The sequence below is a fragment of the Schistocerca nitens genome, chromosome 1, assembly GCF_023898315.1.
Source record: "Schistocerca nitens isolate TAMUIC-IGC-003100 chromosome 1, iqSchNite1.1, whole genome shotgun sequence".
Taxonomy (NCBI): Eukaryota; Metazoa; Arthropoda; class Insecta; order Orthoptera; family Acrididae; genus Schistocerca; species Schistocerca nitens.
The window spans coordinates 194,719,998-194,735,503 of NC_064614.1; the positions used below are offsets into that span (position 1 = coordinate 194,719,998).

Below are 15,506 nucleotides of genomic sequence, written 5' to 3' on the forward strand. Positions count from 1 at the left end.
CTACGCTCAATGGAGCACGTTATCATGATTTCATACGGGATACTCTACCTGTGCTGCTAGAACATGTGCCTTTACAAGTTCGACAGAACATGTGGTTCATGCACGATGGAGCTCCTGCACATTTCTGTCGAAGTGTTCGTACCGTTCTCAACAACAGATTCGGTGACCGATGGATTGGTAGAGGCGGACCAATTCCATGGCCTCCACGCTCTCCTGACCTCAACCCTCTTGACTTTCAATTATGGGGGCATTTGAAAGCTCTTGTGTACGCAACCCCGGTACCAAATGTAGAGACTCTTCGTGATCGTATGGTGGACGGCTGTGATACAATACGCCATTCTCCAGGGCTGCATCAGCGCATCAGGGATTCCATGCGATGGAGGGTGGATGCATGTATCCTCGCTAACGGAGGACATTTTGAACATTTCCTGTAACAAAGTGTTTGAAGTCACGTTCTGTTGCTATGTGTTTCCATTCCATGATTAATGTGATTTGAAGAGAAGTAATAAAATGAGCTCCGACATGGAAAGTAAGCGTTCAAATGGTTCAAATAGCTCTGAGCACTCTGTGGTCATCGGTCCCCTAGAACTTAGAACTACTTAAACCTAACTAACCTAAGGACATCACACACATCCATGCCCGAGGCAGGATTCGAACCTGCGACCTTAGCGGTCTCGCGGTTCCAGACTGCAGCACCTAGAACCGCACGGCCACTTCGGCCGGCGAAAGTAAGCGTTTCGGGACTCATGTCCACATAACATATTTTCTTTCTTTGTGCGTGAGGAATGTTTCCTGAAAGTTTGGCCGTACCTTTTTGTAACATCCTGTATATGTCGTAGTTATTACGCTCATTGCCATGACCTTGAAAGTACTGTACTGTAATGTATTGTTGTACTACGAAAATAACTGACTGTCTCACTGTAGCCATGCCACAAAAGTCATTACCAAAACATGTTTTACTTTCCAAAAGGACGGAGAAAAACTGTGAAGATATAAAACAAATACAGTGTAAAAGCAATAATGAAAATTGTGTCACACAAGAGTAGCGCCATAATATAATGGTGTAGCTGTCAAACAATCCAAATACTGTATCATCTGTGATCTCTCAGAAAGTACTTTTAATAAAAACGTCTTTTTAAATAAACCAAAATGTTGCAGTAAAACCTCATTAGCAGTATATGTTCCAGGAATGTAGACTTTATAGTCATGACATAATCGTGCAACTAACAAGCAAGCTGGTGACTGTGTCGTCTGTTCCCTATAAAACTGGACTCGTCAAATTACTGTATTAATTGATATTCATGCCAGCTATGTCGTCAGTTTCATAGATACGTTTTGTGGCTGCCTGCGGTGAGAATTATTGTCTAATATCTCTTTGTTGTCGTACATCGTTATTGGGATATGGAGGTGTAATTTCTACAATGTCAGCTTGTTGAGAGGGGCCTGCCCTATTTGAATCAGGCCAGTTCTGATTAAATTCTGGTCTGTTGTATAGCGTCTGTGTCGGTATTTTCTGTAGTTTCTTTCTTGTCAGTTAAATGGTGGAGAATTTCTCCCAGAATCGTAATTTCGAGGTGGACCGTTGCGTCTGATGTTATTTTGTCTCTTGATAATAATTGTTCTGGTTCCTATATTGCCTGTTTCTACGGTTATTTCTGTCATACTCATTACCACAGAGAGGTGATCTTTCCCTGTAACTATTGTTATTCTGCCAACGGTTGTCATACGAGTGGTGTCTGTTTTGGTCACGATTTACGTTATAATAATAGCCTGTCGTGTCTGGTTATTATTTCTATCGTCACGGAATTGTGAGGGATGTAACCTGTAATTTTGTTGTTTTCCTGTTTTCACATCATGCAAGTGTCTGTGTCAATTTCCAGTTCTTGCAACAGTCCCTGAAAATCTTCGATGTCATCTTTCCAACGTCCTGCCAAAACAACGTCTTAAATGTTGATGCAGCTTAATTAAGCAAATGCGGATGAGTTCCAAGGGGCTATACGGGTTTCACAAATGCTAATTTTTATGCAACATATCTTCAAAATATTTTACCGGACTGGAAAATTCAGATTGTTCGAAGTGTTTCTTCATTATGATACTGTGTTTTACTAGATCTTTAGTAGCCTGAGACCAATATGCAGAAAGGAAGGCATGATAGAAATCTCCTTCATTGTGACAGTCGCGAATAACCGACCGCATTCTTACAGCTGGTTCATTCTCTACATACCCATTCTCTACATACCCAATTCTAATATTTGCTCTATTGACCAATTAGGAGGGCATCAATGAGCAAATTGATGAAGCCAAGCCTGTGGATGAATGTCATTACTGGAATTCTTGAATGTTTTGAATTTACGCGTTGTGATGAAGAACTTATAGTCAAAATCATAGTGTCGGCGAGTCGCCATCGGTCATCATTACGTCGTGTCAGCGGTTCCATCTCAAAATTCGGTGCACATTCTCAACTCCTTTCAAAATCTCCGAAATACCCTGTGTTATTGCTTTGTGGCTTTTCCGTGTTTCTAAATCCCTCTTCCCGTATCGGAGCGCGAGTCTCCTCTGAAATATGTAGTTCTTGTATCACCTGTGCCAACTGATCTTGTAATTCCGGAATTTCTCTTTTATGTTGCATATTAATTTGTTTCTGACTTTGTTTAAATTTCCTAATTTCCTCGTACTCTTCTGTTCAGTATTAGCTATCGGTCTTTATCTTCGTCGATAAATTTGTTAATTGGTCCGAAAGTTCGGCTACTTTTCCCGATAATATGTTAATTTCCTCCATGGGTCTTTCGGAACCAAATTTTAGAGTATCTACTGTGTCCTTCAAGTTTTCCTGACCCTTTACAAGTTGGGCAACCGTATCGGTAGATGCAACAAAGTCAGTTTTAGCCTGAAAGGTGTCATGATTTTCGTGCACAATGCTCTGCAGTTCTTTATGGCTGCTTCATAATTCTGTAATGCATTTTCATGCCGCGAAAAAATAGGCTGAAAATACTCCTAAATTTGTGTTTTTACATCTTCACATACTTTTTTTACATTTAGATTTGATTTTAAGTAACTCAGCAGCTAAACCTTCACGTGTTTGTTCAAGTGTTTCTTTAATTTCGTCAGTTGTATCTAACTTATGAAGATTTTGTTCCACTGTGTCCGACTTTAGCAGCTTTTGTCCCATTTGTTGCATTAATGTAATAAATGTATTAGTGTCTGGAACATGTTCCTTTGTGCTTTTCGGCAGTGCATTTGTATCGGCAATATTCGTATTTTGAAAACCAGAGAATGAATCTTGGCTTAATTGAGAAAAGGCTAATGACACAAAACCTGAATCTACGGTATTCGCAAGATTTTGTTCTATCATTTCGCATTCCTGAAGTGAACTGTGACCGACCGATCGATCGACAATACTCACCTGTTCACTAATTGTTTTACTATCTACACCCTTATTTATTGCCTGGTCCATGTCCCTATGCACAATTACCAAATTAGTTTGGACATTTATCACTTCATTACAAGGTGGTGCTGACAAGCTACGCTCATCGTCACTATCATTTCTCAATTTACTTTGCAGTCTAGTTTTAAGTTTTTCACACGCCATAATTACCACACTATTTTACATAATAACACACAAAAAACACAATTTGAACAATAAAAATAAGAAGGCACATTAAAATTTCACTGAAAATAATAAATATCTAATTAGTTGCAAAAGCGACTGAGAGATACGTGGTGCAAATTCACATGTATGCCACAACTGCTTTGCTCATTACAATACAGTACAACAAGAAGAGACAACAACTACAAAGGAAATTCTCCACACAACTACGCTCTAGCAGTAAACAATAACTAATTTCTAATCATGCACTAATTATTCAAACTTCAAGAAAAATCAGAAAATTCCTGTGAGGTATCCTCGGCTAAGGGTCGACAGGAGAAACTTCTTTATATATTTTTTTATTTAAACTGGAATAACTGAGAATGTGAAACTTCTACGTTATATAATTCTGAAACTGCTGAGTGAAACTGAGCGTACTGAGACTACTTTCTCTTTACTTATTCTTCGGTCCACAGTCTCATGAAACTTCTTAATTACATTTTTTACTTACACTGTTGAGTGAAATTGACTATACTGTCTCTTTGCTATTTTATCATTTCAACACTGACCCACAAAATTGTAGCGCAACGCAATCTGACTGCTAAAAAATGATAACCTGACTTCAAATAATTAATACAAAAGAATGGCCCTGAATAAGAAGAAATCCTAACAATAGCCCTTACTTATCGTAAGTCACTTACCTCACAGAAAATCTTCATTACACGAACTACAGTAATGCAGCAAACACCAATAAAGCCAGCTAAATAAAAGATTGTAACTACTGTAGGCTCTAACTACTAAGAGGCGTGTGATTAGCAAAGGAAAGATTTTGTTGTAGAGCAAACAATGTATTTAGCAGATTTTATCTTAATCATGTCATAACCAGTTCAAAAATATTGTATAATCACCAGTAACAAAACTCCATGACGGATACGCATTCAGACCGCCCGCTCGCGCTAATACTGCAAACCTCCAACACCGCTAATTAATAACCGCTAACCTCCATCACTGCTGATTACTCACACCCAACTTCCAGCACAGCTGGCTGTTCCCCTCCAACTGCTAGTCCGACCAGCCACAGAATCTCTTACATTGTGCACACAGCTCTGTCAGAGTTATTAATGCAGAGCGCTACACAGCGCTACCAACATACAAACACATAAAAAACCTACTTACAACCTTTGTAAGCAGTGCTCATGTGATATGCCTTAGAATAAACAGAGAAGTATTGTTTTATAATGGTCTCGTTTAAAATTTAACACATTCCTCCAAGGAATATAGTTTTTGCCGCTGCTTCTCTGCGATTGAGACTGGCGGAAGAAATCTTTTCCTTGCTTTGTTGGGTATGGCCTGCTACTTTGTTCTTCTTGAACAAAAATATAGTGGTTCAAGATGTCGAAGAATAATGTAGTCCATACCAACGTATTTTGAGGCTCACTGTTTAATTTAGCAAATATTTTAGAAAAAACATGGGTGTGCCTCTCTTTGCGTCCGTTGACACCAAAGCCTCCAGATGATAGACAGTCAGATCGATACCAAACGTTGTATATCGCTAAAGTATCAACCAAAACTTCGATATAGTTTCAGCTGTGTGCTATGTGCGTAAATGGTAAGTTATAGGTAACATATGACCTAATGACCACAGGAAAAGCATAACTGTGAGCGACTGTCGTGTAGAGATCCCATGGGGCAGTCGGTACAGCTTAGTTTGTCGTAACGAGTGGATCGATGCCTAGTCATGCCAGTATTTATACTCTTGTCCATGTGAAACAGTTACGTGAGCAAACATGTTCCTAACATGTAAAAGGACTGTTCGAAGTTTACAGCAATGTTCTACTGGCAGTCCGCTTTCACTTCGTTTATTTGAAAGAAACAAACCTTCAGAGCACATTTTTAGCTTCACAGAGTAAAAATAAACAAACGTAACAGACGAATGAAGAAACATTTGCATCACACGTAAGGAAGTATTAATAGAATTAATAATAACAATGTGATGTCTGCATCGTGAACACATGAATCCTCCTGGTGACTCCGAAGGCCTCCATCACATGCGTTGTAATACGTTTGTACTTCTCTTTCACATACATTAAGTCTCGACTTTCCCGCCATCGTATCCGTTGATACAGCATACATCGCTGAGGATATTTAGTCCGAAATCTGCATTTCACTGTATACATCGTACGATGTACAAATATTGGAGCTGACTTCTACTGCTGTTTGATGTTAACCCAATGTTTGAGCATTTAGATTTTCCCATTTCTTGAGCAAAACACTTCCCTTCCGTAGTATTTCGTCATTTCCGTCACTTGAGTGCTCTTCTGGCGACAATATCGAAGACGTTGACTGTTGTCCGTGAATTTGATCACGATTGCATTCCATCTAGTGGGCGCTCGTCGGTATCTAATGTTTCCTCTTCGGTGACGGTCGACGCCTTCTATTGGTCAATCACGTCCAGTAGAAATACTGCACACTTTCTCTCATCCTCACGTATTACCGTTGATGTAAGGTACACATAACCGTCGCTTCGCAACAATTCGTCAAGAATTTCAGTAACGTTCCACGGATTCATAACGCAATACAACACTGTCAACTGCGGCGCCAACAGTAGCATGCGAATTGAACAGCAATTTCAGACCCACTTACTCCCGTGTGCACAAACACGAGACACCGCCCACAACACGCCCACTGATGTCCGACGGTGCTGCCATCTAGCAGTCATTATTCTTATTTTTATTATTATTGTTATTTTTATTACAATTAATACTTCCGCAAATATGATGCAATTGTTTCTCCATTCTTCTGTTCCGATCGTTTATGCTTATTATGTAAAACTACAAATGTTCTCTATGGGTTTGCTATTTTCAGATAAACGAAGCAAAACAGACTACCAATAGGACATCCCTGTAAACTCCGAACAGTTCTTTTACGTCTCAAGAACATGCAAACTCATGTAACAGTTTCATGCGCACTACGAGTACAAAAATTGTCATGACCTGGGCTCGAACCTGGGACTTTTGAAGGGACATACTAACGATCCGCCGACTTCCCCACTGGAGCTCTAAGCGACAGACACCTACAGTTATACTTCTCTTGTGCTCCGTACACCAGGTATTACTTGCCGTTTACACACGTTACCAGGACGACAGCATCTACATCTACATCTACATCTACATCTACATCTACATCTTTACTCCGCAAGCCACCTGACGGTGTGTGGCGGAGGGTACTTTGAGTACCTCTATCGGTTCTTGTCCGCAGCTCGTGGTCGTGCGGTAGCGTTCTCGCTTCCCACGCCCGGGTTCCCGGGTTCGATTCCCGGCGGGGTCAGGGATTTTCTCAGCCTCGTGATGACTGGGTGTTGTGTGATGCCCTTAGGTTAGCTAGGTTTAAGTAGTTCTAAGTTCTAGGGGACTGATGACCATAGATGTTAAGTCCCATAGTGCTCAGAGCCATTTGAACCATTTATCGGTTCTCCCTTCTATTCCAGTCTCGTATTGTTCATGGAAAGAAAGATTGTCGGTATGTCTCTGTGTGGGCTCTAATCTCTCTGATTTTATTGTCATGGTCTCTTCGCGAGATGTACGTAGGGAGCGAGCAATATATTGCTTGACTCCTCGGTGAAGGTATGTTCTCTAAACTTCAACAAAAGCCCGTACCGAGCTACTGAGCGTCTCTCCTGCAAAGTCATCCACTGGAGTTTATCTATCATTTCTATATCAGAGTTTTGATTGATACTCTGTCGATACTCAACGTTCCTTATCGATCTGACTGTCTGAGATCTGATGATTTCTGTATGAACTTCACACCTCTCAGGAGAAAAGAAATAACATCTGCCTCTCACTCTTTTCACATATTTCAAGACAACTGGAGATAGCATTGCTCATGTGAGCGCCTAGTCGGTAATAAATGAAGGGCTTGTTTCAATAGTGTGACAAGTCCATTACCTCCACTTTTCTGCCTATAATGCTTCTGAAATTAATGATCCAAATAAACAGAAAGAAAGGTACATCTCTAGCAAGAAGCCATATGCTTGAATATTTCTGGTATCTCAACTGCAGATTTTCCAGCGCTCATTTAACTTTAGGACTCTGTATCTCAGAATGAACAAAAATGGACTTCTACCACTATTGAAATAAGCCCTTCAAATAATACTTGACGAGAGAAAACAGAGACGAAAGAAGTAGAATCACAAAACTAGACGAAAAGGGTTATGTTGCAACCAGGACTGGGTGGTATGTATTGTTACATACGGTATGTTGCTGTGTTGCAGACTACGCGTGCGTGGTGTGGGGCGAGACGTGCGGCCAGAGCGGCAACTGCTGGCTGTACGACGGCACCACGCTGCGCTACTTGCTCAACTTCTTCGCCGCAGGTGAGTCACGCCGCTCTACTGTTTACGTTCACACACCAAAAGGGCAAGCGGGCTGCCGCAGGACCAAACTAGTTTCAACAAGGAACCACAAAACACGAACCCAGATAATATCTGGGAGTGGATTTGAGATTACAAAACATATTTATTCGTATAAACAAGAACTTCCAAAAAGGTTGATCTGAATCGAAGGTTTACTAACTACATTTATTTTTCTGCCTAGATGTTTCGGACCCAGAAAAAAATTTGTGATGCCAGGTATAGTGTGGATGCAATATTTACTTTACGAATGTGATAATGGCATGAAACACAAACCGTAACATACACAGCACCAGTGACGGCCACCTTCAGGCATTGTTTCACTTGTTACAGTGTGTTTATGGTCATCAGTTTTGTTTATTTTATTAAAATGGTTCAAATGGCTCTAAGCGCTGTACGACTTAACGTCTGAGGTCATCAGTCCCCTAGACTTAGAACTACTTAAACCTAACTAACCTAAGGACATCACACACATCCATGCCCGAGGCAGGATTCGAACCTGCGACCTAAGCAGCAGCGCGGTTCCGGACTGAAGTGCCTAGAACCGCTCGGCCATAGCGGCCGGCCTTTTATTTAAAAATATTTATTTGCACGCGTACGCATTATTTACATGTATTTCAGTTTATACATAACACACCTACCCATATCTGCTGCGAATTTCACACTGCAGTATCCTGAGGAAAATTGTAACTCTGCCCGGGTTAGAACTACGCAGAAAGTTGTGGAAAATGGTTCAACTTTTTACGTGTCGTAATCGAATAAACAAAATACATTTTTATATTTGTTTCATCTCATTTCTTACCATTCACTCTCATTCCTTCCTTTCTTTAACAGGTCGATTTTAAACACTGTTACATGTCATCTATTCCCTTTCCCAACACTACCTCTGGATGCAATAGGAGTATCTTACTCCTATAGTATTTTTATACAAATAATGACTCACATATCAACTCATTCTTGTTCAAATCGCGCCCAGATATTCCTGAGTTACGATTTTATGTCACTTTTTTTCACCTCCACCCTAGCCGTAGAATTACTAGGCGTGTCTTACTGTCGCAGGATTTTTTTCTTGTTTTTGACACAGAAAGTGATGCGTATGCCAAGCATTGATCCAGGTGTTACGGAGATATGTTGATATTTGATGCGGCCCACCACAAACTGTTATCCTGTACTAAGCTCTTCATCTCTGGATAGCACTTGCACCAAACGTTGTGCCGGTCAGGGTGGCCGAGCGGTTCTAGGCGCTTCAGTCTGGGACTGCGCGACCGCTACGGTCGCAGGTTCGAATGTGTGTGATGTCCTCAGGTTAGTTAGGTTTAGGTAGTTCTAAGTTCTAGTGGACTGATGACCTCAGAAGTTAAGTTTCATAGTGCTCAGAGCCATTTGAATCATTTTTTAACCAAACGTTGTGAGTTTGCCCGATGTATTCCAATCTCTGTGTTTCCTTATAGTTTTTACCCTTTACGACTGCCTGTAGAATCATGGAACTTATTCCGTGGTGCCTTGAGACATGCACTATCGTCCCGTGCCTTCTTCTTGTCAATGTTTTCCACATATTTCTGTTCAAAATCTCGTTTCGAGTCTTATCAGTCCACATAATTCTCAACGTCCTTCTATAGCTCCACCCCTAAAACAATTCCATTCTCTTTTTCTCAGCTTCCCCCCCCCCTCCCTCCCCAAGTCTATGATCCACTTCTATACAACGCTATGCTCCAAACGTTCATTCTCAGAAATATTACTCAAATAATGTTTCATGTTACTAGCCTTCTCTTGGAGTGGAATGCGTGTGATAGTGTGCTTCATATGTTCACCTTACTTCGTCCATAATGGGTTATTTTGCTTCCAAAGTAGCAGAATTCCTAAATTCGTCTACTTCATGGTAACCTGCTGCTTCTCATTACTTTTATCTTTTCTCATTTATCCTAAATCCACATCCTGCACTCATTAAACTGTTAATTCCTCACTTTCAATGAGGATAACAATGTCATGAGTGAAACACTGCATCACTATCCTACGTCCTTTCTACAGAGATCACTTCTTCTTGTTCTCCCAGTCTTATGATCCCTCCTGGCTCCTTTACCTATTGTATGTTATTCGTCTTTCCACATATCTTACTCCTACTTTCCTCAGAATATCTAACAGCTTGCTTCATTACACATTGTCGAACGCTTTTTCTAGGTCGACAGTACCTATGAATGTGTCTTGATTTTTCTTAAGTGTTGTTTTGGTTATTAAGTCAGAACTGTCTCTCTAGCACCTTTAGGTTGCTGCAAGACAAACTGGTCGTTATCTAACGTATTCTCAGTTTTCTTTTCGATTCGTCTTTACATTATTCGTGTCAGCACTTTGAATGGATGAACTGTTAAGCTGATTGTGGGCTACTTCTCGTACTTATCTGCTGCTGCTATCTTCTAGTTTGTGTGGACAATATTTTTCCGAAAGTTCCATGGATTATTATCTATTCTTTCTGCCTTACTTGATCTCAAGTCTTCCAAAGCTCTCTTAAATTATGACTGTAATAATGAATCCTCTATGACTACCGTATCCATTACTTCACCTATCATGTCATAAGGCAAATTCTTCCTCTCGCAAAGGACTTCAATGTATTCTCTCCACATGTTTTTCTTTTTTTTTTTTTTACTTCTTCTAAATGCTGGGATCACTCCGTGCCGATGACTCTTTCTTTTTCGATATCTTCACTCTTTTCTGCAGTAATTTGGCCTTGACTTCCCTGCACTAGTTATTTCATTCCTAAGTGGCTTGTATTTCTGTATGCCTGAATATCCCTGAATATTTTGGTACTTCCTTCTCTGATTGATCAACTGAAGTATTTCTTCCATTACCAAAGGTTTCTTCTCAATTACCTTCCTTGTACCTACACTCCTGGAAATGGAAAAAAGGACACATTGACACCGGTGTGTCAGACCCACCATACTTGCTCCGGACACTGCGAGAGGGCTGTACAAGCAATGATCACACGCACGGCACAGCGGACACACCAGGACCCGCGGTGTTGGCCGTCGAATGGCGCTAGCTGCGCAGCATTTGTGCACCGGCGCCGTCAGTGTCAGCCAGTTTGCCGTGGCATACGGAGCTCCATCGCAGTCTTTAACACTGGTAGCATGCCGCGACAGCGTGGACGTGAACCGTATGTGCAGTTGACGGACTTTGAGCGAGGGCGTATAGTGGGCATGCGGGAGGCCGGGTGGACGTACCGCCGAATTGCTCAACACGTGGAGCGTGAGGTCTCCACAGTACATCGATGTTGTCGCCAGTGGTCGGCGGAAGGTGCACGTGCCCGTCGACCTGGGACCGGACCGCAGCGACGCACGGATGCACGCCAAGACCGTAGGATCCTACGCAGTGCCGTAGGGGACCGCACCGCCACTTCCCAGCACATTAGGGACACTGTTGCTCCTGGGGTATCGGCGAGGGCCATTCGCAACCGTCTCCATGAAGCTGGGCTACGGTCCCGCACACCGTTAGGCCGTCTTCCGCTCACGCCCCAACATCGTGCAGCCCGCCTCCAGTGGTGTCGCGACAGGCGTGAATGGAGGGACGAATGGAGACGTGTCGTCTTCAGCGATGAGAGTCGCTTCTGCCTTGGTGCCAATGATGGTCGTATGCGTGTTTGGCGCCGTGCAGGTGAGCGCCACAATCAGGACTGCATACGACCGAGGCACACAGGGCCAACACCCGGCATCATGGTGTGGGGAGCGATCTCCTACACTGGCCGTACACCACTGGTGATCGTCGAGGGGACACTGAATAGTGCACGGTACATCCAAACCGTCATCGAACCCATCGTTCTACCATTCCTAGACCGGCAAGGGAACTTGCTGTTCCAACAGGACAATGCACGTCCGCATGTATCCCGTGCCACCCAACGTGCTCTAGAAGGTGTAAGTCAACTACCCTGGCCAGCGAGATCTCCGGATCTGTCCCCCATTGAGCATGTTTGGGACTGGATGAAGCGTCGTCTCACGCGGTCTGCACGTCCAGCACGAACGCTGGTCCAACTGAGGCGCCAGGTGGAAATGGCATGGCAAGCCGTTCCACAGGACTACATCCAGCATCTCTACGATCGTCTCCATGGGAGAATAGCAGCCTGCATTGCTGCGAAAGGTGGATATACACTGTACTAGTGCCGACATTGTGCATGCTCTGTTGCCTGTGTCTATGTGCCTGTGGTTCTGTCAGTGTGATCATGTGATGTATCTGACCCCAGGAATGTGTCAATAAAGTTTCCCCTTCCTGGGACAATGAATTCACGGTGTTCTTATTTCAATTTCCAGGAGTGTATATATGTCTGTCCAAATTCTGAGACTGCCATTTTTACAAATGCCCATTCCTTTTCAGCTGGACTGCCTATTATCGTATTCATACTGCAGTATCTATAGCATTAAGGACCTTCAAAAATTCGTGGAGGTATGTACCGTCTATGCAACTAAATGAAGGCAGTTTCTTTATTGCCATACGCGTTTCGCTTGTTTTATTTGGGAAGCATCATCAGTGGCCTGAAATACATGTTTCATTTTATACATACAATAAACGTATTATGTGGTTGGTATAATATGCTCCTATATTGCATTTTGTTGTGTTTTTCCTCTTCCTTTTTTAGGTTAGAAGCAACCTTTTGTAGCACAAGTTCTTTCATCCAAATCATGTGGATGAAAGAACGCCAGAAATACGCCAGCTGGAGTATGAAAACTCCCAAATACATCTGCAGGACCACACACATGTGTTAACAGCTCTGGATATCGTAAGTTAAACCGAAAGATACATTCACAGTACGGAACTTGTGCTACAAAAGTTGCTTCTAACCTAAAAAGCAAGAGAAAACACGAAAAAACGTAATATAGCGGCATATTATATCTACCACATAATACGTTTATTGTATGTATAAAAGGAACATGTATTTCAAGGCACTGATAATGCTTCCCAAATAAAAGAGGCGAAACGCGTATGGCAATAAACAAAGGACCTTCATTTAGTTGCATAGACGGTACATACCTCTACAAATCTAGAGCAACTAAGGGAAAGATGGCAAACAGAAAAAATTACCTTCAAACATACAGCATTATTTCTCAGTACTTCAGTATCCAACTTCTTTCCACACTGATTCTTCCGTACGAATCTCTTAAACTTCATCCTACCTTCATCATTTATAATTATAATCTTGAGTCTATGCCTGCTCTTGGGTATGCCTCAAAATCCATTGTCTGATTTCGGAATCTTTGTCTGTTCATGATGTAATCCAGCTGAAATCTTTCATGTCTCCAAGCCTTTTCCAAGTATATCTCCTTCATTTGTGACTTTTGCACGCTATATTCGCTATTACTAACTGAAATTTGTTGCAGAAGCCAGTCTTTGCCCTCTCTCAGTCCTACTACCAAGCTCGTATTCCTCCGCGGTTTTCTTATTTCCCCTACGACCGTGTTCCAATTCCCCATCATTATCTGATTTAATGGTCTCTTTACATACGGAATTCCCCTTTCAGTGTCATCATATGCTTTCTCTGTCTCTTCATCTTGTACTTGCGACGTTGGTATGTACACCTGACCCACTGATGTTACTACTGGTTTGCTGTAGATTCTGCTAAGAATAATCCTATCACTGAACTATGAATAGTAACTCACTCTCTGTCCTACGTTCCTATTTACAGCGAATCCTGCTCGCGCTATAGCATTTTCTGCTATCGTTCGTATATTCTTCAGCCCATAAATTCTTGTGTTCTTTCCATTTCGGTTCTCTGACCCCTACTATATCTAGAATGGACCTTAGTATTTCTTTTTTTTAGATTTTCTAGCTTCCGTATCACATTCAGACTCCTGGCACTCCACGATCCGATTCATGTAAAATTACCTATTCCCTGATTATTCCATCTTTTCCTCATGATTACCTCTCCCTTGGCAAACCCCTCCCGGAGATCTGAGTGGGAGACTAATCAGAAATCGTTTGTCGATGGACAGATCATTATGCCATTTTTTCAATTACAGTCTACATGATGTGTGGATACGCATTGTGTGTCTTTAATGCAGTATATTCCACGGCCTTCTGCATCCTCATGCCATTGATCAGTGCTGCTTCTTCGGCCTTTTATGGGCAGTTTCTCACCCTTAGCGAAAGAAGTAGCTCTGAGATTCTGTCCGCTGCTCCATATTCTTTGACAAGCCCATTGGCAGAACGAGGGTGACTTCTTACACCGGAAGTCTTCGGGCGCCATTGCTGACAATTTATATTCAGAGCTCAAGCATTGGCTGGGGTCTATTTGGTTATTGGTCAAATACGCTAACCCTAGACCAATCGTATTCCCTAATAATATCGAATACTTTTACGTGTTACGACTTCTCACTTTCGCCTCACTCTGAGAGGTGGTAGATGCATGTTAAGCGCATATTGTTCTTATACAAATAATACAAAATATGAATAATAAATTCAAAAATTTGGTTAAAATCGCTCTTATTGTTCTTCAGTTACGCTTTTTGTGTCCCCCTTTTCAACATTCCTCAGCCATGGGGGTACTAGGGATGATAACCTACGAAGTAATATTTTCCGTATGTCCTACACAGTAACTTCTTTTCCATATAGCAAGTTCTGCGTACGCCCTGTTAGCTAGAAATTGCTTCAGGTTTCACAGAGACATGTTAATATGTTATTGTCCATCATCCTTCCCTCCCCGTGTACTTGCGGTGAAACATCATCGGGGCTGTTAGCAATGAACGTAAAGACCCTGAAAACTAAAGCTTCGGGAGGACGACGGTTCAATCCTGGGTCCGGCCATCCTGACTTAGGTTTTCCGTGATTTCCCTAAATCGCTCCAGGCAAATGCCGGGATGGTTCCTTTGAAAGGGCACTGCCGATTTCCTTCCCCATCTTCCCTAATCCGATGAGACCGATGACCTCGCAGTTTGGTCTCTTCCCCCAAACAACCCAACCACTAATTTGCTAAGCTGCTAAGGAGGCAGTACAGAAGTGTTGGGCGCCTTGTGCTGCAGGCTTCCTGCTGTGCGGCACGGTGCTGGACGCGGGCGTGTGGTACTACGTGCGAGACCTGCGCATCTACGACGACGACGAGGCGGCGGGTGGTGTGGGCCCCGGGGGCGCCCCCTGTACTGCGGCGCTGGGCCGCCGCTGCAGCCGCGCCGTCTCCTTCAGCCGCGCGCTCGCCGACGAGCCGGAGCTGCCCCCAGCCATACACTGACCGCACCGCTAGTCAACGCAATAAAGCTCCCATCAAAGCCAGCTCCTGCGCTCTCTCTCACTGATGCCTCTCCCTTATCCTTACAGGTGACTCGACACAGACACTATGTGCTATCCGAAAGCTCTTGAAACATATGAGCAACAATACGAACGTCCCTTTGGTCCTAGAAGCTTCCGTTGCGCCACTAGAACAATTATATGCGGCCGTGGACAGAAATGACGCTCCCATACTATGTGTGCCAAGTGAAACAAATTGCGCGTTGCACTACCCTGTAGCATTATACGGTAGATAAGTGTTTGGATACACCC

At 42.7% G+C, this 15,506-nt stretch overlaps 1 protein-coding gene across 3 annotated transcripts in view; it reads left to right on the forward strand.

Annotated features, from left to right (window-relative positions):
- LOC126235027 (solute carrier organic anion transporter family member 74D-like) overlaps nt 1–15,241 on the forward strand; it is a 215,347-nt gene extending 200,106 nt beyond the window's left edge. For all 3 annotated transcript variants that reach the window (XM_049943766.1, XM_049943779.1, XM_049943773.1), the window contains exons 13-14: nt 7,857–7,958; nt 14,993–15,241. In XM_049943766.1, coding sequence (XP_049799723.1) covers nt 7,857–7,958; nt 14,993–15,198 — 308 coding nt within the window. In that variant the 3' untranslated portion in view covers nt 15,199–15,241. The remainder of the gene's footprint in view (nt 1–7,856; nt 7,959–14,992) is intronic.
- Nucleotides 15,242–15,506: the final 265 nt, after the last annotated feature.